The sequence below is a fragment of the Lytechinus pictus genome, chromosome 19, assembly GCF_037042905.1.
Source record: "Lytechinus pictus isolate F3 Inbred chromosome 19, Lp3.0, whole genome shotgun sequence".
In the NCBI taxonomy this organism is placed as follows: domain Eukaryota; kingdom Metazoa; phylum Echinodermata; class Echinoidea; order Temnopleuroida; family Toxopneustidae; genus Lytechinus; species Lytechinus pictus.
The window spans coordinates 2983686-3010626 of record NC_087263.1 but is presented as its reverse complement, the minus strand read 5'-3'; the positions used below and the strand labels follow the sequence as shown (position 1 = coordinate 3010626).

The following is a 26941-nucleotide window of genomic DNA, read 5'->3' as shown; positions in this document are numbered from 1 at the left end:
CCCTAGGTCCCCTGCATGAGTTGTGAGTCGTCAGGGGGGCAGTCTGCCCCCTGCCCCCCCCCCCCCCTTAGGTACGCTAGTGTATACTTCTCAAAAGTTAATTATTTTGTGTTTATGACTCTAATGATTGTGTTTTTTTTGCTAACATGTGTCACTTTCACTAATTTTTAAGCCAAGTTTTTCATTATAATTATACGGACAAGTGACCAACAACCCTATCCCGTCTGGTAGCCAATTTCCCCCTAATCTATTTGCATTAAAAATAGAGAGAATTTGCAGCCTTTAGTACTGCACGTACAGCAAAAGAAATAGCTATATAAGTAAAAAATAATAATAATAATAATAAAATAAAATATAAAAAGCACAAGCAAAGTAAAAAGCAAGCCCCAAAACAAATTTAAAAAAAAAATCAAGAAAAAAAAAACATGTATGATTCTTATCCCATCAACGGCTGTCCACCCATTAAGGACAATATGGGGCGTGTGAAAAGGGGAAGAAAATAAGGCCTGTGAGGTTAAAAGCCTGTTCACATTTTACATTCAGATTTTATATTTTGCGTCAATAAAAAAAAAACTTCTGCGGGGGTGAAAAGAGAATTTTACTAGCGATTATATACCGTGAAGATCATTCCATCACATATATTTTACTTTGACATTGCTGGTAGATAATAGTTTTTTCAGTTTAGGTTACACGAAACGATGGAAGTTGAAAAAGAGCGAAGTTTTTATTTTTCTCTCTCTTTCTTTTTTTTTTAAGTGTTGTAAATTATTTTCAATTGTGAGGCATGACTCAGGTTATCCATTTATCAAAATAGGCCGGTGTTCGGACAATATTGCGTTCTTTTTTTTAGGAAAGGACACTTATGGACGAAAGTTTTACCCAAAAATGTTGTGTCAATACAATTAAAAATAACACTTTTCATACTTGACACCAATGCAGGGGCGTCGATCCATTTTTTCAGATGGGGGGGGGGCAAAATCATTAACGTTCCAAAGGCGCTCGATCGTATAAGACACCCATCCACCCCCCCCCACACACACATATATATATATATATATATATATAAATAAATATGACTCATGAGACACAGACACGTATCTCACCAACAATGCGAGCGCGAAGCGCGAGCTGATTTTTTTTAGCATACTGACAGGAAAAGCGTGCCTGTTTAGGGCTGTTTGTAACTCATGAGGAGGATACATATCTCACTACACAGATAGTACGAGTGCCGAGAGTGAGCTGAAATTTCTTTATATTCTGACCTGAAAGCTTGATATTCTAAGCATTTTTGGTAGTAATGATTAAGATTAGTATCTAAAAGAAGAATAGATGCGAGCGCGAACCGCGAGCTGAAAATTTTGATATTTCGATCTGAAAAAAATGACAGTTTAATGGAAGTTTTTGATAAAGAACAAGATATATATCCAAGAAAAGATTATTGCAAATCGAAGCAGGAGTTCTTTTGAAGCTTAAAACTGAAAATGGGACATTTACATTCACCTATTCAATCATGAAAAGTATGGGATTTTGCTACAGAAATTTCTTATTCCAATCTGAAAAGCGGACATTTTGAGCACGATTTTAAATAAAGAACGAGTTGTGAATCTCAATCTCGCTTGCTGAACATTACAATCTTTTTTGTGTGTGTGTGGTATATCCGGAATTATTGGGGGGGGGGGGGCAAAATGAAATGTTTGCCCCCCCCCAATATTTTCATTGGTGGGGCGATCGCCCCCCCTGCCCCCCAGGATCGACGCCTCTACACCAATGTCTACTTTATAATTTCTGGTAAGAAATAAATCAATCCCATAGTCAGGGAGGGGAAAAGTGGAGAAGAAAAATGGTGCGGGGAGATAAAGGGGAAAGGCAATTTCGATATTTTAACGCGTGAAGCGCGGAAGCAAAATTTTGTATATAGAGAGAGAGGAGAACATCTCGTTTAGGTTTTTATTATTTTGACAAAAAAATAAGAAGGAAAAGAAATAAAGTTATACCCTTCTTTCCTCTTCTCCCTTCACCTTTTCCCTTTCCCTCAGTCTTTTTATTTTTTGGGATTTTTTACGGTGGGGGTGTGGAGACCTTGGTTGTATGACCTGAAAGAAATCCATGTCAAAGAAAAGTATGCTGTAAAGTTTAAACTTATGAGATGATGTTAATGCCGCCCGCCTCGTGATGCTTTGCTATTCAACTGCATCTTCTGATCTGAGTTGCCCTAATCTTTGTTTTTTTTTCATATTTCAATTATTAAAAAAATCGATAACATAATGATATATTTTGCGTAAACAATTTTTAACTTTTATTGTTCTAGCCCATTTTAAATAGTTATTATTTTGTTAATTGCGGCACTGCAATTCATATTGTCTATAATCGTTGATTGTGGGAACTTGAAGAGGAAGTAGAAGAATACTAATTATGGGAGAAGAAGTAGAGGAAGGCGAAGACGATGAAGAAGTAGAAGGACAAGGAAAAGAAGAAGAAAACAAAAGAAAAATAAGAAGAAGAAAAGAAGAATTTTGAAAAGTAAACGAATATTTCAATAATTTTGTTTTCTATTGAAGTTGCTCAAACAGTGCAAAATATCTTCTAATCTTTTTATGATGTGCAGAAAAGGCTTTTCGACAATATACCCTGATTGTAAAACAGTCTAAAAAATTAAGTTTATGTATATTTCAGTTATATCATGGACCTACTAATAGTTTTATGAACAACGCTGGTTCAAATGCTAAGTTGTATACTGCCATCTTTCGACAGAGTCATGTTAAGCTGTGACATTCATTAACACCACTGGCACTAATCTGAATATTATCAACATAAATATAATCATATTATGCAGATCAGTGTTTACACCTTGTACCTGCTTATCTAAAAAAATGCTTGTCTCTACTTCTATTAATTACTATATTATATGAATGATTATACCATGAAAATAGTAACAATTCTGAGTAAACAGGATAATAACGCGTGTTTCATTGGATAAATTTATTGATTTTTACCTGAAACTATGTATTGGTCAGGTTTCCGCTAGGTATGAAAATTCCTGCATATTTTATTTTTCATATCATCACTTCCCAAGAATGGAATGGGCTGGAAATATCAGAATATAATCGCCTTTCCCTAACGGCATCAAATCACAAGATATCAGACGATATGCAAGATAAGTGCTCAAAGGCCCCCTTTATAAAAAAATATCTAAAATTTCAAGTCATATCAAGGTTTAAAGGACAAGTCCACCCCAACCAAAAGTTGATTTGAATAAAAAGAGTAATATCCAACAAGCACAACACTGAAAATTTCATCAAAATCGGATATCAAATAAGAAAGTTATAACATTTTAAAGTTTCGCTTAATTTCACAAAATAGTTATATGCACATTCCGGTCGGTATGCAAATGAGGGAACTGATGACATCACTTACTATTTTTTTTGGTATTTTATTATATGAAATAATTTAATTTTCTCCTCATTGTCCTGTGAAAAAGTTTTATTTCACCCTGAACATGTGTAATTACCATTGTTTAACATTTTATGGTTCAGTCAAGTTGATCCTTTATTGTCAAATCTGTAAAAATTGAAATATTGCGTAATTCAAACAATAAAAAACAAAGGAAGTAGTGAGTGAGGGACATCATCGACTCTCTCATTTGCATGTGACTAAATTGTGCATATAACTATTTGTGAAAAATTAGCGAAAATTTAAAATGTATTTTACATCTGATTTTGATAAAAATTTCAGCATTTTGCTTGTCAGATTTTTCTTTGATTCAAATCAACATTTTTCTGATATGGACTTGACCTTTAATAAGAAATCATTGAATTGAAAAAAAATGGTCAAATACTTTAGTATATATGAAATATTAAATGGATTATCAATCATAATGAACATCTTTGGCCCTGACCAAAGAATTATACAGGCCTTGAAAATTTGCTTTGTACCATTTTTTTCGAAGTTGTGTTTAAATACACCTCTTGGTGTAAAAGATCCCTGTTTTTAAAACACACAATGCATACAAAACAACACTATTACAATGAAAATTGATATTTTAATATGAAATATCTTTAATATTTCTCTTCCTTTATATGCATTCATTCATAAACATTTTCAAAGTACTATTCAATAATTTCATACTATTCCGTAGACTAAGACTGCTAAGTATTTCATAAGAATACATTATTTATTCACTTTAGATTCTATTCTTGAATGTTATTATTCATTTACATTCATCGTAATCCCTATAAATTTACATCTCATTAAATTGGCAACATTTAATTCAAACATCAATACATGCAAATAACATGATCTGTGGAATCTGTCACCTTTAAACACTCTTTTGAACTTGCAGTAAATTTTAATGCAACAAAGAGCTTGTTTAAGGGATGATAATTCCACTTTTATGACTTCATGAATACACAATTGTCTGCTAGATTATGGAAAATTATATTTGATAGAGCATTGCTTCATAATTACTGTTGGAAATTAATACTCCTTTTAAAAAATGACACATTGCTGAACATTCAAAGATAAGCGCACAAACAATTTCGTAATGGAATGGACATAATTATAGCCTTCACTAACATATCCGGGGTGTTTCACAAAGATTTAAGTATGACTTAGAGTCGCACTTAAATGCCTAGTTGTGTGCGATATACAAGGCTCGATCGCACAGGTCAGATCGCGCCATGAGGACGTGCATTACTGCGTATTCATCAATAAGATCACGCGTTGCATATTATGTACGTGTCGGCACTTAAGTGCGACTCTAAGTCATACTTAAATCTTTGTGAAATACCCTCCATGGATAAGAAACTATTTCATCAAAATTGGTCTACTATCTGATGGAGAATACTGTTTCTCTATCATGATGCAATTTCATCATCTTTATAAATTCTGCTTAAATATACAATAACCAACAGAAAGGCATACAGCCTCTCATAAGAACTATCCTGTGTAGCTCCTCACCAATCCAATCATATGATATTGCGCCTTTTCCTTTCGGTTAAAAAGCGCTGCACACGCACTTCTCTATGTTTGGGCCACTGAAACAGTAATTCAACACCTCGGACTGATCAGCTCATTCCATGCAATTCCTTGTCATAGCAAAATATATGGGATTTAATAGTTAAGATTAAATAGTTTCCCTCTCACAAACTATTTCAGACTTCTAAGAATTTACTCTTCACCATACCTATTACACATATTTCCTGAAATAAACAAAATAAAGAAGTGAAGTCAATGGAATAATTACCGGTAATTACTTCTAAAAATATTGTTTTACTAGAAAAAAGGTGACAGTTAACTGAATGTGATTAAAAAATAAATGTTTAAGAATAACATAGTAACACAATGTGTCATAATACACTAAAAATAACTAATCAAACTATCATAATAAAAATAACATTCATTTTATGTTGCCCTGTATACTGTTCATCTAGAACAGATAACCTGGGCGTATTGTAATTGTTTCCTTTTTTATCAATAAAAAGTGATAAAAAAAAAAACATAATGGATTGGCTCCATAAACATGCATACTAGTAAATAAATATAAATTATTCAGTAATTTAGTCATTATTGCTGTAGATAACTGAAATAGTTAATCTTATCAATGGGCAACGGGCACCAGGGGCCTGTTACACAAAGAGATACATGTGACCATGGTAACAGGGCTCAGCAGCCAATCACAATCAAGGTTTCCATGGGAGTTCAAAAGAGTGGCTTTGTGAAACAGGTCCAAGGACAAATAGTGTTAGCACTTTATTATCATGGTAAAATGAAAAAAAAAAAAAAACAATAAAGAAATCATCCAGTATTCTCCTTGCATTTCTAATTCAATCAATACTAAGCATTTATCACAAGAACCATTCAGGTTTTGTCAGACATTGCACATTTTGAATACACTAAAGAAATCCAATGTTTTCAATATATCTAGAGCCCTGTGACACAGAAGACACAATCAATTGTAAAATTAATTATAACTGTAAGTCTATTGAAAATCATGTACAAAAAGTTACGATTGATTGTAAAATATCTCTTACATCTCTCAATGTTGTACCTATATACCTCTAGTATGTATTCAACTAATATTGCAGTAAACATATTATATGCACTATTCAATCAGCACTTGATAGAAATATGGATCATCTTTCGGCATACTTCTACATTAAATCTTCTTCAAATAAACACTATAACATTAAACCAGCGTTCAGGAAGAATAAATTGTATATTAGTAGAAAAACAATATCAATAAACTTTTCTGCATTCGACACTTATATAATACCCTTTTTTTTGGGGGGGGGGGGAGGGGAGTGGGGGGTATTTTGATGAAACATGCAGTACATTTTATAAAATCATAAAAAACACAAAATCCTGCCCAAAAAGAACAGTTAGTATGTTGGTTACTTAATATTGTCTTTCCTCCTTTTCCACCCTATTTTTTCCTCCTTTCATTGGCAAAGGATGAAATACATATAATTCTACATAACAATCCAACCAACATAATCTCCATAAGAATTGGATAAGGATGACCTGGTTCCAGGTAGCAATGATCAGTTTAATATGAAATTTTTCACAAATGTTGACAAAATATGTTTACATTGATAATAATATAAAAATATGTATTTGAGCATATGAAGGCAACAAGTTATAAGTTACATGCATTGATGAAGGGAATAAAGCATTGCATGAAATAATGTATAAGTCATTTTTTTTCTGCGGGTAGACAATTCTGGGCCTCATAGCGTAACCATGGTATCGATACTCACAACCAATCATAAGCAAGTATTTTATGGAACATACATTGGCAAAACGAACATAACTGTTAATCTGATGCTACGAGCCCCTTACAGTATAGAGTTTTTAGATACTAGCAAGTTCTTTCAAGTGAGTGTGCATATATACAGTATTCATCTTCTGACATGAGTCTTGGGAGCGTTTCAAGAACTTGTTGGATGTTTTATCCAACTGGTTTATCCAAAAGTTACCAAAGTAACAGAGCCTCTCAGTCAATTAAAATCAAGAAAAGTTGTCAGATTCAAAAAGTTGATCTGACAATTGCTAGACAAAAATGTTGATAAAACGCTCCCCAAATAAGACAGCTTTCCTTGATTTTGACTGGCTGAAAAGTACAGGTGTCCAACTGTTACTATAGTAACTGTCAGATAAAGTAAAGTTTGCGGTATAAAACATCCAACAAATCCTCTTATGAAATGATCCCCCGAGCACCATTGGTTAAGAAATTCTCATAATAGAAGATTTATGAGATGAAATGGTTGAATTTAACCCCTGCGATTCTTACCAAACAATATCAAGGTCCACATTCCTGAAATCTTTATAAATCTTCATAATTTAAATGTGTTCTGTGAGCTTTATACTTAGATGAATAGATATATATTATAAATATAAACCCTGGAGGGTGTTCCTACAGCTGTTTGTACATTACAAATGACTTATGCTTGACTGGTGACCATTTCTTGTGCTAGATGATACATCCCAATGTAGCTGACTTAACACCTAAGAACATGTTACAATCGTGACTGGTGGCCATTTCTTGTGCTAGATGATACATCCCTATGTAGCTGACTTAGCACCTAAGAACATGTTACAGTCAAGACTGGTGACCATTTCTTGTGCTAGATGATATCCCTATGTAGGTGACTTAGCACCCAAGATCAAGTTACAGTCTACATAGAGTCATGCATAACTTTGTGAACAGCTTTATCAAACACCTATCAGAATTTTCTTTGCTTCATAATTGACCCGTTTTAGAAAATAAGTAATGCAACAAATCTCTATTCCCCTGCACTTTATAAAGAGCAGCAAAGAATTTTACATTTTCTCTCTTTACACTCCTGGGTGAAGAGAGGCAGTTAATTTTAAATGCCTGGGTAAGCCATGGAATCTCCCAGGATGTAACAGGTGTGATGCTCACTGTTCTTCACTTGAAATGCACTCCCGGATGAAGAGCGGCAACGAGTTAAAAATGCCTTGATCATAACGGTACTCTCTCTTTGCATTCCTGGATGAAGAGAGGCAGTTCAGTTTAAGTGCCTTCATCACATTGTCTTCACCATAAATTACACTCCTGGATGAAGAGTGGCAATGATTTTAAAATGCGTTTATCACACTGTCTTCTCCATTCACATTCCTGGGTAAAGAAAGGCAGTTCAGTTTAATTGCCTTGAACACATTGTCCTCTCCATTCACATCTCCTGGATGGAGAGAGGCAGTTTGTTTTAAGTGCCTGTGTTAGCAATGGAATGCGAGTAGATAGAATAGGAAGATATGAATGGCTGCAGCGTATACCGCCATGAGAGACCTTGGTTGGATCCCGCTGCGGACTGCCCGGGTGAAGCTCCTGTAAGGAAGGAAATGAAAATAAAACACTGAATCAGGCCTGTATTCTGAAGTCAGGTTTAACTTAGACCATGGTCTAACTCTGTGCTAAGATTATGGAAAGCCAAAAATGTCAAAATTTTCCTTACATACGTTTCTTTATGACTACTTTGCACTTTTCTAACTCATGCATGGTGAAGAAATCTGTCTTATTTATCCTCCGAAAGAGTTAAGAATGATTTGAGAAAAAAATGAGCTGATACATTAAAATTATATAGTTAGACATTTATGCCACTATCGCAGACCTGCCAACCTCTGGGAATGAAAAATTGTATTCTGTGATAAAAAAACTGTATTTTATAATAAAATGCGTGGCGCGTGCAAGCAAAAAAATGCGCACTGATCTTTCAGATGAAAAAAACAACCATTGAAACGTGTGTATATCTCACCCTGGTTTTAACAAAATGATTGAAAAAAAACAAAGTTTCCTAAAATTACATTGATCCAATAACCATATTTGTGTAAGTTTTAAGAAATAGAGACATGTAGAGATGATTTTTCTCAATAAATTACTATTTTGTAAACAAAATCATATTTTTTAAAGAAAAACGTACTGTCATATTTTGGTTGCAAACACGTACTAAATACCCCAAAAATGTACTGCCATCGGCTATCACAAATCAAAACCAGAGTTTAGATTAAACCCGACTTCAGAATACGGACCTGAAGGTCAAGTCCTACCCCACATTAAGTGGATTTGGATAAAGAGAGAAAATCTCACAACCATAATACCATATTGCATCAAAATAATAGTAGGATGTAATATGATAAAATACAAATAGAATAGTGAGTGGTTGATGTCATCAGTCCCCTGATTTTGATTACTGACCAGAATGTGCCTACAACTGATATGCAAAATTAAGCAAATCATTTCATATATGATTTTGCTGAAATTTTCAGCACTGTAAGAGTACGGTTTTCTCTTTTCATTTATATCAGCTGTTTGCAGGGATAGACTAGCCCTTTAACATATAACAACATCAACATCATCAACATACCATTTCTGCTTTGAAACATTGAAACCAAAGGCTGGTGACAAAGGTAAGACAGAGGTTGAAATACAGACATTTCAGAGTATTAGGACAGACACATATTCACAAATAAAGGGACACAGTGATTGAAGTGGCTTTCTGTTTTCACCAGAAATCAGGACATTTACCAACTACCCCCCCCCCATATTTTAAAATCCTGGATCCGCTTGCAAGTATGAAATAATAATGTGCTACATATACATGTATGGCTCTCCTGGCAAACTATATAATGGTACATGTATCATCATAATATAATAATGATAATAGGCATTTACATAGCGCCATCTATCTAGAAATAATCTATTCAGAGGCAAATTGTTAGTATTATTACTACCCCGGGTTAAGCTCGAGCTGCCTTTCAGCGCCCAGTGCATTCAAGGAATTAATCCTGGCCGGTACCCATTTACCCCACCAGGGTTGAGTGCAGCAGAATGTGAGTAAATTTCTTGCTGAAGGAAAACATGCCATGGCTGGGATTTGAACCCACGTCACTCTGATTGAAAGACAAGAGTCGTAACCACTAGACTACGGAGCCCCCACATGTCATAAAAATTTATTTTTCTGTTTATATTAAGGTGATGGAATAACACTTACCCTTGACCCTTGAAACACCTTCTCAACTTGTTAGCAACTGTGTTACCATGACGAGCTATAAAAGAAAAAATATATCTCGTATAAGTTCAGCATGAAATACGTAAATAGATAAAATGGTGATATTGAAAAATCATGAAATTTGAGAATTAAATGAATAGACAATATTAAATACAACATATGCCGGCTTTAACAATATTGTGACAAATTTGGATTGTCATGTTTCAGACAAAAATATTAGCTTTAGCTCCAAGAATTTGGTGACATCACCTCACATCACTGATAGCAGGCTACATGGTCTAGCCATCCCTGATCAAACTCACCAGTCATAAACAAATGAAATTTTGTTACCAACATTTTCATAGTTTCCATGTCTGTTTCATAGATTGCCTTCATTTTACCTTCAAATGCTATGAAATTATACTGTTATCACCTGAACTCTTTCCTGTTTGATTTGTTGCATTGTGGTATTTGATCATGATAACAGAATTACAAGAAAATAAGCCATTTTCAGGAAACAAAAATGTTTTATCTCAAACTGTCACATCGTTCTGTGCAAGCCTTGCGACTAATTTTGCTCCCCAAAAGTCGCCTACATTGACAGTATTTCGTGAGCATCTCACACGCAGTTGCCCGCAGAAGAGCAAGTCTGATTTGCATGCAAACAAGTTTTGAACATGCTCAAAACTTTGTTGCGGGTGAGTTTTGGGCAATCACCTGCAAAGCTTGCACGGAACGATGTGACGGGCCTTAATAATACATTACTACTGAATTTAGCTATGGATAGGAATAAGTTGATTAATATTCCAACGTGTAATTGCCCGTTGGCACTTGATCAATCAAAAGAGAGTATGCTCACTCAAATGATGCCCGGCTTTATAAGCCTTGACCATCAGCTGGGTCTCCTCATCATCAGAATCAATATATAGACTATATTCCTTCCTCGTCGACGAGGATGACGATGAGGGATGATGATGCGCTGTCCTCTTCTGCTCTCTTAGACGGTCCTGGGTGTTCCGCAACGCATCCTCAGCAAAGACTCGTTGCTCTCTCTCATACTGTAGGGATGCCTTTGAATTTGGATAGATGTAAAAAGAATGAATAGTAATTATTTTGAATCAGTCAAAATATTCATACAAAACTGGATCTGCCACTGCATTAGATCTAGTCCAAGGTCCCGTCTTACAAAGAGTTGCGATTAATCTGATCAACCACAACTATGGAAAGCCAGCAACATCAACATTAAAAATGTATGTTTGCCCAAAATATTTTCTATATACATGTATGCTATAAATTCATATATTCTTTGCTTTTTTTGAATTTCAGCATGCTTCTCTTTGTGTACAAAGGGAATTGTGCAAACTTTTTGTAGAAAAATATAATGACATCGTTGGATTTCCATACAGTTGAGGTTGGTCGGATCAATCGTGAATCTTTGCAAGACAGGCCCCTGATTGGATGATGATGAATGGAAGCTCTGTTTCCCAAAGGTAACATAGAGGGCGTCCTACTTCCAATCCCTAACCTAGTGCCAATCTTCTCATCTCCCCCTGTTTCAACGAGAAAAGAGGATTGGCACTGCGTTAGGGATTGGGAGTTAGGATGCCCTCTATGTTAGCTTTGAGAAAGAGAGCATCCATACATCAACATCCAATCTGGACTTCATTTTACTCCTAGTCTGTGGACACAGACCCTGGGTTGAAACTTTGACAAGTGGGTCTGAAAATAAGACTATAACACAAATACAAGTTGCTGCAAAACAATTTTGCAGTAACAGGCATGTCTTTTTCAACATTGTTTGATTATTTTCAAAATGATTTATAGCAAAACAGAAATTCACATGTAGTAAGCACACAATCTTATTCATCCACGCTTCTCATTAACTCAAACGTTGATGTTTTGTAGCAGTTTTCTCTCCCAATTCATAGCCATTACTAGACCTTTTGAAAAACAGCTAGAAAATGACAATTTTCTTCTCTCCATAGGATTTCGTACATGAAACAGCCACAAAACGGCTAAAAAACCCTGCAAATTTAGTCAATTTTCCACAGCTTTGCTCAGTGTTAGACGTTAGAAACATTTCAATATACAACTACCTCTGTTTGTGCACACTCTTTGGCAAGCATTGCTCTCTCCTGCTCCATATTCTCCAACCTGTACAAAGAAAAAACATACACAAATATTAGTGTGAACAAAGAGAGAAAAGTGTGAACACAAGGGGTGTGGTATAGTGGTCAGAGCATTGTAACATCTAATCCCCACTCAACCACTATCTCCACTTTGACCAAAAGGGCCCAGAGAGTAATTTCTGCTGTCTATAAGGTCAGCCACTATGACTGCTTAACAAAGATATAAAATGTTTTGTATGTAATTGGTTATAAACCAGCTTAGCGTTGATGCAGCGGGAAGCTGCTTTGCCGAGTTCCAATGACAGTTACTTCAACAGAACCCCCCCAGAATCTTAGAAGAAATCAAACTGGGCTTTGTCTTCTGAACTACTGAATCACTGTCCCTTGAAATATTCAGGAGGCCAGCAGCTGAGTTGGAAAAGCAGAACTGTCAATCTTAATTGTAAAAATATCCTATTCTTTATTTCTTTTTATCCAATTTTCAAGCCTAAAATCCTATTTCTAATTCAAGGGGAAAAAAAATTCTATTTAGTGTCACTTTCCTCTTAAATCCTAGTAAATGGCAGCTCTGGTAAAGCAATGACCAGAGGGTGTTTCATAAAGATTTCAGTATGACTTATGGGGCGTTGCAAGAAACTTGCGATCAATTGAAACAAGGAGTGTAATCTGATTTGCTATAGTTAAAGGTGATCAATCAATTGATGCAAATGTTTTCTTGCAACACCCCCTTAATGTCGCACTTAAATGCCAAGTTGCATAGGGTATAAAAGACATCCCCGCATTGGTCAGATCATGCCAAGAGGACGTGCACTACTGCATATTGATCACTAAGATTGCGCGTTGCATATTGTGTACACATCGACATTTAAGTGCGACTCTTTAAAATCTTTATGAAACACCCCCCAGATAATATTAGTAACGATACTGTTATTCAAGATAATAGTTATAATCCAAATTTTGATTACTAATTTTGATCATTTTAAGTTTACTTCGCGAACTGCATATGCCATGATAACTTCAGAGCATCACATCTTTTGATATGAAGCAAAAAGCACAGACAAATTATTTTAGGAAGGTCTTCCACATAGGAAAGTCTCCCATATAGGGGGTCTAACACTCTTCATTCTTAACCCATTGGTGATTGAGCCTGCATACATGTATATGCAGGGTGGAAACAGAAAACATGTGTTATAGTCTCAAACTGGTTAATGGCATTGCCCTTAAGTGATGTGTTATATCAATTAAAAAGTGAACCGGTATCTTACTTTTGTTTGAGCATTGTGACCTCTTCCTCCATGACCCCGTGACCTGAGGTCAAGGGGTCAGGTGGTAGGGCCATCTGTTCCTGGGCCGGGGCGCTACGCTGGACCATGGCTTCCTCGACGACCATCGGGGGTTCTTCAACCTAGAGGAAGCAAAGGAAAAAAGATGTATTGATGTGGGGGGTTTTTCATGATGCAGCTTGACAGTGATTTTCGCTGCTCTTGGCCAATCAGGCGCAAGAATTTCAGTAGCTTATAACAATAATCAGTGAAAAATCACTGTTTCATGAAATGGTTTCTTGGGCAAAATTTAATGAAGCATCTTGTAAATGATTTTCATTGACAAATATGCTCTTGGCTAATCAGGTGCAAGAATTTTTAGTAGCTTATAACAATAGTCGGTGAAAAATCACTGTTTCATGAAATGGTCTCTTGGGAAAAGCTTCATGGAGCAATTTGTCGGTGACTTTCATTGACCAATCTGTCCTAAGCCAATCATACGGGAGGATTTCAGTAGCTTATAACATGCAGTCAGTGATAAATCACTGTTTATTTCATGAAATGGTCTTGCTCCAAGCCAATCGGATGCAAGGATTTCAGTAGTTTATAACAAATAGTCAGTGACATTCAGTGACTATTTCTTTCATGAAATGCTCCTATGGCTTTAGAATGTAGAGAAAGAAGGTTATTTCAGAGACAGATTGGTGAGTAGATATGAAGATAAAGAGCAAGAAAGAGAGAGATAAAGGAGAGGAAGCAGGGGGGGGTAAAGAGAACGACATGGGTAAAAAGAGAGGAAGGAAAACAGAGAGAAAAAAAGAGAAAATATAAAATAAAGAAAAAAAAAGAAAAAAGAGATAACAGAAAGGGAGTGAGGGAAAATGAAGATAGGAGAGCTGAATAAAATTGAGAATGGTATAAAAGAAAATACATATATAAGCACATACATGTACATGTATGTATCTCATCTAAACTGAATAGAGATAACTTTCAAGTGCAACCCCTATGTTTTATGGATTATATCATAACCAAATCATTTGCAAAGATCAATTTTCTCTTTGCATACGAATTAACAAAATAAAAGACATGAGTCTCATAAAAAATATAATACTAAAGTAAATGTAAATGTTAGTATTATATAAATAAAATATTAGAAAAGTAGAAAAAAATACACCCAGATTATTTACCATTGTTCTACTGATGCTGATTTCTCTTTCTTCAACCTGACTAACGAGGGCAGCCTTCTCATCATCCAGATTTGTGATTTGTCGTTCCATGTCTTTGACGTTACGCTCCATATTTCTGAGATGTCCCTTTAAACTCTTGTTCTGTTCAACGAGACCGGCAATTCTCTGGGTCAATGTTTCACACCTAAACAGGTAAATCAAAATTAAACACAAAGAAAATTGAATTCAAGAATCACTGTTCTTATTACTCATGCCCTTTCCTTCTTTTTTATCTGGTCCTCCTCCTCCACCTCATTCTTCTTCATTTTTCTTCATCTCTTTTTGTTCTTCTTCCCATTCATCTCTTTATCTTCTCCTCTTCCTATTCCACCTCCTTCAACCATTCTTCTTCTCCTGCTCCTCTTTCTTCTTCTCCTGCTCCTCTTTCTTCTTTCCTCCTCCTCCTCCTGTTTTACATCAACTATCCTTCATTCCTTACCTAATCTCTCTCTGATGTATCCCTTGCAATGCTCGGTCTCTTTCTTCAGCAGAACGAGCGAGATCTTCTCTCATTTTCTGCTCTGAGCTTTGCAACTTTTGCAACCTGTAATATGAAAAGCCACCAAAAACAAACATAACTTTTAAGTATTTGCATCAGATATATTAAACAGTGCCACCCCCATCAATCAAATAAAAAAAGTCAATTTCAAATGTAAGTATATATATATTTTACATCCATTATGTTTTTACGCCAGTATCACTAGCACTAGCTTGAGGACGTGGCAAAGAGTTTGTCAGAAAATTTTGGACAAGGGCTCCCTCCAGGGATAACGAAACTTGACCTATTTTTTATTTTTTTTGGGGGGCTAGTCAGAAAATTCCGCTCCTGCCATGTTTGTCAGGTACGCAGGAAAATTCAATAAAAGTATTTTCAAAACACAGAATGTAATAAAAATTTCTCTCTTTAAAAACAAGAAGATTTTTGGCTTTTAAATGAAAAGGATCAACCTGTCAAAATTAAAAAAAAAATAACCAACAGTAGCACTGATAAATGAAAAAATGTGATAAAACAAATTAACATGCCCTGTTAAGCAAATACTATTAATGGGCCATTTGATAAAGTTTGTGTACCTCCAAAGGCCATTATGTGGGACGTTCCAGAAACACTTTTTTTTTCTAGTTCATATATTTTTTCTACTTCATATGGAAATTTTTGCTCTTTTTGGAACTCCCTCCCTTCTTTTTCTCCGGGAAATTGTCAACGTTAGACTCTTCAAATTGTCCCTCAAGACCCACTTTCAGCAGATGTGTAGTAATTAGCTTGATTAGATGAGCCTGAGCCTATGAACGTTTTTTTAACAGAAATATATCATCATCATCTCATATTATGATGGCTTAAACAGGTTGTGAAGTGCTGTTAAAATGAAGAGAATGGGGGTCAGGGCCCCCGTCTTTCAAAGAGTAACGATTGATCGGATCAATCTCAACTATGGACGGCCAGCAACATCAACATCTAAAATGGACATATGTTCAAAACAGTTTCTAGATATGATGCATATTCATACATTCATCATTCTCTTGAAGATTCAGTGTGATTTTCCTTGTTTACTAAGGAGATTGAGCAAATTTCCTGTAAATGATTATGGTATGGATGGATTTCCATACAGTAGAGATTGATTGGATCGATCGTAACGCTTTGTAAGACGGGCCCTGATGTACATCATGATTGTTTGGAGGAATCATCCCCACATATCATCGAGAATAAAACCCACCTCTCATCCACCGTGCCTTGTTCCATCAGCTGCTGCTCTAAACCAAGTATTCTGGAAGACAATACAACCAACTCCTCCTTCAACCCATCTCGTTGCTTAGCAACACCCTTTGATACTTCCTGTAGTCTCTCATTCTCTTCCTGAACAGAGGAAGGAAAGAAAATGTGAAAAGGTTACTCATTGATGAGAGTCAAACCAATTTATCTGCTTTAAATGGTACTTCAGGCTAAAAATTATATTATATGATTTCAATAATTGGAGTAAAAACAAATGAATGGAGACTTCAAAAATTTAAGGTTTTATTACATGCCAGGTGTTAAAAAGTAAAAAAAACACAAGTGTTAACACAAGTTGTTACTTTTGTCTAAATTAAAGTATTTCATCCAAAATTGTGGTCTGTTTCACAGTTTTTAAAGACAAATACAGGCACTCATACACATGTTTCATCTTAGTTTGAGAATTTTTTAAATCAGCTGCTCACAAAGTGAAACCATCCCTTTAATGTAATCTAGCATTATTATTTAATTACACAAACATTATATTATTTTACCTTCATTGTTTCTCCATCTTCTTTAAGTATGCTATTGTCACTCAGAGCATCCTCCAGCTGTGTCTGAAGAGCTTCCTTCTCCTCGACAACGGATGCATTCTCTTCCTGGACTGCCCTCACATCCAAGGACAGCTTTTCCTGGAGACGTTGGACCTCGTTCTTCCCGAACGCCTCGATATCAGCAATCCGCCTCTCCATCAGCTTCTTCTCTTCACGTTGATCCCTCATCTCCTGTCCGACTTCGTCAATCTCCATGTGGCAGTTCTCCAGCTCCTCCTGGAGATCTAGATTCTCCTGGGAGAGTTGCGCAAGATCCGTCTCAAGCTGAGCCTTCTGTTGCTGAAGCTGCTCTGCACCCTCCCTGGAGCCTCTTAAATCCTCGAGCTGGTCTTCGAGGTGTCCAACCTCGCTCTTTGCTTCCATCAGGGCTCTATCCGCATCCTGGAGCTTATCTGCGGCCGACGTGAGGGTATTGGCAAGTTCAGTGTTCATGACCTGCAGAGAGTTACGCTCTGCTGTAGTCTTCCCGATCTCGACATTCACACATATAACATCATCATTTACCTTCCGTAACTCTTCTGTCAGTTCTGCAACCTTGTTTTCGTATCGTGTGACGTCGGTCTCGTACTTCTCCTCCCAGAGTTTCTGCTGTGTCTCCAACTCGGATTCAACAGACTTGAGCCTCTCCTTCAAACCATCACCTTCTTTTCCTCTAGATCTGACCAATTCTTTGAGTTCACTTCCCAGCTTGTCTCCCTTCTCTTTAGCCAGTTTCAAACCTGTCCTTAACTCCTCCAACTCCACTTTATTGATTTCATCTTCATCAACCAATCTCTTCATCTCAGCTTTCATCTTCTGATTCTCCTCCAATAGCTTCACCCGCTGACCATTCAATCCGTCAACCTTCTTCCGAAGTGTCTCTCCCTCGTTCCTCGCCGCATCAAGATGCGATCCTGACTCTTCGACCACTTTCCTCAACAGGTCACTCTCTCTCCTTAAATCATCTCCCTCCTTTGTTAATCTCTCACATTGCTGCCTCAAATTGACAACCTCCGCTTCCAGTGATGACCGTTCCTGTCTGGTACCTTCAGATGATGACCTCAAGACTTCTACCTCTTTCTGCATGGTGCCAAGACGGGTTTCCAGATCCATCTCCCGCTTCACGATGCTTGCCGATGTCTCTTCCTTCTCCTGCCTCAGGTTTTCCACGTCTGTGGAAAGCTTTCGTCTGGCTTCCTTCATCTTTTGGAGTTGTTCCTTCAGCTTGTCGCTTCTCTGCTCAGCTCGTCCCTTCAAACTTTGTTCTTTCTTTAGAGCTTCTGCTAGCTTGGAAACCTGAATAAAAAAAATGGTGGGGGTGAATGAAGAATGACATAATTCAATAAGAAAATTATAAAGCAATCTTGAGGAACGGGACTTTCAATGTGGCACTTTAATATATCATTTCTCATATGCCAGATTTCACAGCAACTTTTCCCACATTGTTTAGTTTAAGTACAAGATAGTAGAGGTTCAAAGGGAAAAGATATTAACCATATAAATGCCACATAATCTACTGTATAATACAGTATATCAATATTACATTTTTATTTGCGCTTTCAATCTAATTGTTCTCTCTTAGTGATTCATCAGTGTGTTTTGAAATATGAGTTTATTTGAATTGGGTGCCCTACAAGTTTTCTGAATCTCATTTACTATTATAAAAACAATCATTAGAATTATTGAGCAAAATAATTAACTTCATTGAAGATATTTTGAGACGAGTGAAAATTACTCACTTCATTCATACTTTCTTCCCTCTCTTGCTCCACCCTGGCCAGCTCCTGTTTGGCTCCTTGCAGTGCTGCCTCCAGATCTCTGGTCTGACCGATGGATGCCTCCATCTCCTTCACCTGCTCCTGGAGATTCTCTTCTTTCTCTTTTAGGTTGATTCTCTCTTCCTTGAGCTCCTCCATTTCTCTCTTGATCTTGTCGTTCTCCATCTTCAGTTGTGCCACCTCTTGCTTCGCTTGATCAAGGTGGATCCCCATTGTCTCCTTGTCACCAATCCGTTCTTTCAAGGATCCTTCTCTCTCCACCAATGCTGCACTCTCCTGTAGGAGTCTTGCAACTTTAGTTTCCATCTGCTCCAAGCGTTCCTTGGTTCCACGGAGCTCTGCTGCAGAATTCTCCATACTTGATTTCATCTTTTCATTCAAATTGTCCACTTCCTTCTGCCTTTCTTCAACTAGTACAGCCTGTTCATTTAACTGGAGTGTCAATCTTGATATGGCATCTTCCTTTTCTTGACACTGCTGCACCAGGTTTTCTTTTTCTGATGCAATTGATTCAAGTCTTTGGACTTCACTGTCTCTATCTGATACAGCTTGTTGGAGTTCAGTAAGACGCCTTTGGCTTGTTGCCTCCCTCTCACTAAGTGTTTTTGTTTGATTGTCCAATTCAAGAATGGCTTCATCAAGTTGTGCAGATTTGTCCTGTATTTCAGATTTAAGTTGGCTTATTTCAGCATCTTTGTCATCCATGGAAGTCATCATATTTGTTTTCCATTCCTGTTCATCACTAATTTTCCCTTCTTTCTGAGATAAAGTCTCTTTCACAAAACGTAGTTCTTCCTTTACTCCCTGAAGCTCTGTCGCTTTGTCCTGCAAGACTAGTTCACTCTCAGAGGCGAGTCTCTCTAGGTCTGATACTTGTGCTTGAAGTTCATCATTCTTTCTCAAGACCTCTAGTAGCTCCTGCTTGGATTCTCCTTCCTCAGCTTTCCTTGACCTCTCTTCCTCTTCTCTTTGCTGGGTGACAACCTCCCTCTCCTCTTGCTCTCTCTGATGATTAGCAACCTCTGCCTCTAACTCTCGGTTCCTTTGGTTGGCGACTTCAAACTTTGTCTTCATATCTTTGGCTTTGGCAAGGAGCTTACCATATCTCTGTTTCCCTTGCTCGATCTCCTGCTTCAGCTTTGCAACCGTATCCTTCCCCGATCCTCCATCTTCTTCATCTCTGGATGCCGTCTGAATCGCCTCTTCTGCTTTGCTCTTCTGAGATGCGATCTCCTCCTGGAGGATCTGGATTAAGGAATCTTTCTCGGTAAAACTCTGACCCAAGCCTTCAAAGGTTGCTTCCTTCTCTGCAAGCCTTGACTGGAGATCCTGGACGACATCATCCCGCTGCTGGATTTCTGCATTCAAGGCATCAACCTTTTTGTTGACTTCTGCTAAACTATGATCCAACATTTCGGTTTGAGAATTAACATCTTCCTCTCGAGACATCATCACCTCCTTCAGGGACTGAACAGCAAGGTTGCGTTCTTCAAGTTCTCGTCTCATCTTATCGAACTTCTGCTTGTATTCATCTGTTGCCTGGGTGAGTGACTGCAACCGTTCTTCCACAACCTCTTGTTTACATAGTCTTCCCTCTGCTTCCTCAATCTTTGAAGACTTCTCTCCTATCTCTCTTGATTGTTCTTCAATCTTTGTAGACTGATCTTCAATCTTGGCACATTGTTCTTCAATCTTTGTAGATTGTTCTTCTATCTTTGTGGCTTGCTCACTTACAGTGTTTCTCAGTTGTTTGACTTCAGCTACCGCCTTCTTAAGTTTCTCTTTCAGGTTCATGATACGCTTCTCCAGTTGCTCCTTCTCAGTGGAAGACTCCTCCTCTAAGGCTTTGATCCTCTGGTCTCTCTCTGTAATCTGTTTAACAAGTTCTGCCGTTTCACCACTACTGGTTGACATAGATTCCCTCAAGGATGACAACTCCTGTTGGAGACTGCTTTCCCTCTCATCAGCATCCTGACTCAGGCTTTCCATCTTTTTCTTGACAAGGTCTAAGTCATCCATCAGGGTTGCTATTTCTCCTTCCTTCTCTACAACCCTGCTCTCCAGGACAGTTGTCTTCTCTTCAAAATCTGCCTCTACAATTCTCCTTTCTTCCTGACCACGAGCTAGGTCTGCCTGGACAGCACTGAGTTCCTCATTGAAAAGTTGCTCCCTATCTGCCTGCTGTACTCCAATCCTTTCAAGAGCTGCTCTCCTTTGTTCCAACTCTTCTACTATCCGCTCCTTCTCAGACTCTAATTGTTTAACATGTTCTTTGAGTTGTCCAATCTCCTGCTCTGTTGTGTGAGCCAGTGTGTGATGTTCTTCTTCCGCACACCTGACCTTCTCTTGTAGCATTTGAAGTTCTGCTGTTGACACTTCCTCATTGTCAATGACCTTTTGAGTCAGCTGTTCCACAATTTCAGACTTCTCTGCTAATCTGTCTGCTAACAACTTGTGGGCAGCTTCCTTTTCTAATAACTTCTCCTCCATCTCTTTGGCAAGAGCATTCTCATCTTGGAGTTCACTTCTGAGAGCGTCCAGTGACTCCTGCAATGAAGCTTTCTCATTTTCAAGCTGGCTCTCAAATCCAGACTTCTCATTTTGTGCTCTTTGGAGTGATTCCTGCATCACTGTAACCTCTTCCTGATTTTCCTTCTCTTTTTCATCTAAGTTCTTTCTTATTTGACCCACTTCATCCTCTTTGTCCACCAACACCTGGTGGAGGCCACTGATTTGATCTTTGGCAAGAGTAAGCTCTTCTTGGACTTGTTCTTTCTCTTTAGAGGCAGCCTCTAGAGATATCTCCATCTGATCCCTTGCTTCTGTAGTTTTCAACAGTTGCTCTGTGAGGTTTTCAGTTCCTTCTTTCAGGTTCTTCTCTTCTGTCCTTAACTCTTCAATCTTTGCCTCCATCTCCACAATCCTATTGTCCTTTTCAATAATGATGCTTTCCTTTTCATTTGCATCCTCTCGGCTCTTCTCAAGGAGCTTGTTCAAATCTTCTTTCAAACTGAATACTTCTTTCTCCATGTCATCCTCTCTTGCTTGCATAGAAGCAAGTCTGGTATCATCATCCTCCTTCACTTCCTTCAGTCTATCTTGAAGGATTGTCAACTGATTGTTCTTATCATCAATGTTTGTTTGTAGATCGTTAAGTTCTTGCACTTGTCTTTGGCACTGTCTATCCATATCAATGTTGGTATCTTTGAGGGTTTTCATTTCTTCTGAGCTGCTCCCGATCTCATTCTGTAGATCTGTAATCAGCTTATCTTTTTGTGTGACAGCATCTTGGAGATTTTCCAGATCAATCAAACAGGATTCAAGCTTTTCTTCCAACAGTTTCACATTCTCCTCGCATTTCAAAGACTTCTCTTCCACATCCTGAAGCTGCTCCTTCAATGAGGACACTGTGGTGTCTCTTTCCTGGATGATCTGTTCTTGCTCCTGATTTTGTCTCAAGGTTTCATCCAACTTCTCTCTCATCATCATAAGGTTTTGGTCTTTCAATCCAAGAGCCTCCTCCAGCTGTTTCTTGTCAACATCTAGAGAAGTAACAATCTCTTCCTGATGAGAGAGCTGTTCTCCTAGATTTGTCAACTCTACCTCTAAGTTCTTGACACGCTCCTGCAATTGTCCATTTTCATCAGCAGATAGTTGAAGTTTGTTAGTCAAATCCTGTAATGCCCTGTCTGACTCTGTCTTCGCTTGATTAATCTCCTCATCCTTGTTACTCGAGGCCTTCTGCAATGATTCAACATCAAGTTTCATCCTTTCAAATATCTCCTCTTTTTCCTTCAAGGTGTCTGCTAACCTAATCTTGAAGTCATCAACCTCTTTCTGAGATGTGTCAAGGTTATCCTTGAGATGAGAAACTTCTTGATTCAGCTTGATCTGCATCTCCGAAGACTCCTCCTTCTCCCTCTTGAGGAGCTCCTGGTACGAGTTCTCCTTGTCCTGTACAAGCTTCAAAGAATCCAGGAGCTGCTCTTGCAGGGACCCGGCATGTTTCTCCTTATCCTCCAACTGCTTGGAGGCCTTCTCTAGGTTCTCACTGGCTTCCTGAGAGTTCTTCTGCATCTCACCTCTAATTTTCTCAAGCTCCTCCTGCAAGTTCTCCACCAATTTCCCCTTCTCATCAACACTCCTCTGGGTGCTCATCAGCTCTGTCTCAAGCTCTGCAATCTGCTGGAGCAAGGATGACATCTTGGATTCGTTCTTCCTTCCTTCTTTGCTCTGCCCCTCCTTCATCATATCCAACTCCCGATCCTTCTGTCCAACAGTTGCTTCAAGCGATTCAATCTTATAACCCTTCTCCGACACCTCCCCTTCGAGCTGTTCAACGATCCTGCTCCTGTCCGCTAATTCTCCACCCAATTTGGTGATCTCTTCATCCTTCTCTCGACTCTTCTCCTCAAGGTTAGAAAGCTCTCTATTCTTATCCTGGATGGTTGACTCTAAGTCTGCTTTCTCTGCTGCTGAGATGGAGGATTGGTTCTCCATCTGTGACATGGCTTGGTCAAGATCCATCTGAAGCATCTCAAGGTTAGCCTCAGCCTTCAGCTTTCCTTCTGTCAGCTCGGACAGACTCTCCTTCAGATCTGATATTGCGTTCTACAAAAGTAGAAGAAAAAAAATGGGCTGATACCTGGCAACTTTTCTTTGGAATCTCTTAAGACAAAATTTGGAAAAGACTCTAGTTGGATCATAAATCCAGGCCTTATAAAATGCTTGAATATTATTAAGTTGAGAAAATTAATCTGTAAGTATAACAAACATATCCCTCTAAAATTAGACCAGGAGAGCATTTCATCAACATTTTCATCTGACAAGTTTTCAGATTTGACAACTTTTCTTGATTTTGATTGTCTCAAAAGTATAGTTCCTATGGTAATGGTCAGATAAAACGTCCGACAAGTTCTGTTTTATCCCAAAGATACCATAAGAACTATACTTCTCAGATAAAACGTCTGATAAGTCCTTTCATGAAATGCTTCCCAGTTTTCAATGTCAGCAATTCATATTTGAAATGGCAAATGTCAAATGACCTCCTTTCGAAGAAGGGGAGAGGGACGGTAGTCCGTTCACAAGTGGGCTATGCAGAGACGTCTTGGCTCAAATCCATATATCCTATGTTCAAGGACTTCTTATTCAGTTGTTCCACATTTAACTGTGACTGTACATGTATGGTAGCTGTAAACACTTGCCAACAAAATTTCTAGCCAATTGTAACAATCATCAGGCTTCTTACCTCAAGGGTGACCTTTGACTCAGAGGCTGCTTGGAGGTCAGAGGTCAATGAAGCAATTTTCTCTTCCTTCTGCTCAAGGGTTGCCGTCATCCCTTCCTTCTCTCTCTCCATCTCGACCAGAGATTGGAACTCAGTCTCCATCTTCCTCTTCATCACCGTTATCTGATCTGAGAGGGTGACAGTCTTCTGCTCCAAACCTGGAAGAAAGAAAAAAGAAAAATTTTCTTTCCACGTCCTGTTTATTCATAGCATTCTAGATATAATAAATAATATCCTGGGGCACATTTCATAAAGAGTTACAACTATAGTAATTTTGCAATCATGACAACTAACATGGAAACCTTGATTTTAATTGGCTACTGAGCCCTGTTACCATGAAAGTTGCCATAAGGGTACAGTTACAACGATTACAAGTCTTTTATGAAACAGGCACCTGAACTGCATGTGATTGATATTTATACAGAGAATCCAAATTTGAGCATGGAGCGCTGTGGCCTACAATGCTCCGCATCAACTGTTGTGAAAATTTGCTTGGAATTAAGCTATTATCAATGATTGAACACTACAGACTCAACTGTATGTGCAACAATTCACATGAAATTATGAAACTAGGTTTTAATATTTCACAGGCAGCAATCCATCTTACTATCTTTTTCTTCCTCTAATTGAACCATCTTCAGCTCTGTGGAAACCTTCTCCTCTGCTAAGCCTGCCCTCGCTTGTTCCGTCTCTGCCAATCTTTGATTAGTCTCTTCCAAGGAGGCCTCTAGAGATTTTATCTTCTCGTCCTGCTCAGCCTGTAAAAAAAACCAATGAATTATATTAAAAAACTTTCAAAATAATCTTTCTTCAAGTAGATTCCCTATAAATTCATAAAAACAAGTCCCCTCCATCTTGGCTAAAGGTGGGCAAAACCAATTGACGCTGAACTAATGTCTAATTTATACAGTCTTTTTCACAAGGTTTTCTTTTCATCCATTACAATAAAATGATCAAATGGAAATGCTCTATTATTTTGTAAAAGATGAAAGATATTGAACACTTATTCTGGTAACCATTTTCCCCGTTTTGCAAAACATATTTTCCCCTTATATACAATAAAGTTTGTACGTATGATTGGCCTGAGAAACCCCTAAAAAGGTGTCAGTTGGAATTTGAGTTAATATGAAACCATCTTGATTCTTGTGTATTTCATGAATTATACCAAAGAGACAAACAGTATCTGGAGAGAGTGGGGGAGGTCGAGGGGAGAGGGGGGAAGGGGCACCTCCATTTATATCCACATCTATATATGATCTATGATACATGCAATTAGGGATATCAAGGGGAAGTACCTATCACATGGGATTGTGGGTAATGACATGCATATGACCAACTGAATATACTGACTGAAATAATATTGCATGAGTTTTATATTATTAAAATGAGAATTGTCTATCAAAAGACATACATGTACATGTACTGTAAGGACAAATGAAGTATAGGATCACTGATATGAAAACCCAAATCATACGTTGTACTTCCAGGGAAAACAGATTAATTTTCTCTGAGGATTGTAGGTCTCACTTTTAATAATATCGTTGTTTTTTTTCTTCGTCAAAGGCTGAAGTGCAGAACCACATAAATTCAGAAATTTCTAAATAATACCACCATTTAAAATATATATATATATATCTAACACTCGTTCAGATATGGCACAAAAAAGTTTGGCAACATAGCTCAGTGACATCTGGGTGCAACATCAATGTCAATACAAATGTTGCAGACCCTTGTTAAAAAGTACCATACAGTACCATGGTATACTATGGTAATACCATAGTATACCATGGTACTGTATGGTACTTTTTTACAAGGGGAGGTGGGTGACTATCATTTTTGTTTGCTTCAAAGAAACAAAAAACTGTAGACCAATTAAATTCTTTCAAAAACTTAGCAAAACTTAACAAAAATAAGTTGGTTTATGATAATCAGTCCAGAGTTCCACAGACAAACTCATGACATCGTTCATCATGACTTAAAACATAGTAAAAAATATTATGACAACATATGACATGAGTTATCACATCATAATAGAATCAATTTGATGTCACAAGTTCATCAATGCAACGTTGGGCAATAATAAAAAAAACCTTTGATATGCACATTTACTAGTACAAACGGTGTGATTTCTCGTCCCATATCTGAACTCTTAAACAAAATATTGCTGAGCTTTTGTCAAATCATATCTGAAAGAGACTTTAGTCATCCTTTAATCAATACATGATCAGCATCCCAATAAATGAAGATTTATCATGAACAAAAACATGCATATTATGAATAAGAAAGATTTATAAGTGGATTAATACATTTGGATTATGATTCAGATAAAAGGAGAACTGATTAGTATTGAATAAATGCCTTATATGTGCCAAGAGAAGATGATAGTTTCCATTATAGAGCCTTAACTGCATTAATACAATATCATTCAGGCTGTCATAACTAAAACTACTGGCATTCCCAGATCAAAAGGAGCTTTCAAAAACAAGGCAATGAGCAAAGAGACTGAGGTAAAATTGACATCTTTACATGCTCAGTCTAAAATGTCCTTATAGCTGAGCTTGCACGGAATGAATTTTATTTTCAGTCTTCAAATCTGTTCTTTTGCTTAAAAATATATGTCATGTTTGCAAAAGCTTCCTGGTACACTGTACACAGTGACACAATGTCTTAACCAATAAATTCACTACAATTAGATGGGTAACCCTATACTAAGAAATTCCTTAAATGCTCAAGCACTAAAATAATTTGTATAAAGAGCAATATGAATGTTGCATATTATGATCATCAATTTGATTAAAATGATATGAGGATCCCCCCTTAAAGTGGCATTCCAAAGGCTGTGAAGAATAAGTAACAAAATAAGGACATAAAGATAGTAGTGACACGTAGAAACACAAATAGAGAGTATAGATTATAAAAAAAATAAAATGAGAACTGATGACTAATAAATT

General features: G+C 37.4%; 1 protein-coding gene across 5 annotated transcripts in view; it reads right to left on the bottom strand.

Moving 5' to 3' along the window:
- Positions 1-4031: 4031 nt before the first annotated feature.
- LOC129282551 (golgin subfamily A member 4-like) overlaps positions 4032-26941 on the bottom strand; it is a 46009-nt gene continuing 23099 nt past the window's right edge. For 4 of the 5 annotated variants that reach the window (XM_064114100.1, XM_064114102.1, XM_064114103.1 and 1 more), the window contains 12 exons: positions 24598-24748; positions 23952-24148; positions 18665-23314; positions 16887-18221; positions 16337-16476; positions 15064-15168; positions 14586-14769; positions 13402-13541; positions 12101-12161; positions 10867-11077; positions 10011-10065; positions 6431-8347 (listed from right to left, as the gene is read on the bottom strand). In XM_064114100.1, the coding sequence (XP_063970170.1) occupies positions 8239-8347; positions 10011-10065; positions 10867-11077; positions 12101-12161; positions 13402-13541; positions 14586-14769; positions 15064-15168; positions 16337-16476; positions 16887-18221; positions 18665-23314; positions 23952-24148; positions 24598-24748 (7338 nt within the window). In that variant the 3' untranslated portion in view covers positions 6431-8238. Of the gene's footprint in view, positions 8348-10010; positions 10066-10866; positions 11078-12100; positions 12162-13401; positions 13542-14585; positions 14770-15063; positions 15169-16336; positions 16477-16886; positions 18222-18664; positions 23315-23951; positions 24149-24597; positions 24749-26941 lie in introns of all 5 variants that reach the window. The other variant, XM_064114101.1, reaches the window with a different exon arrangement.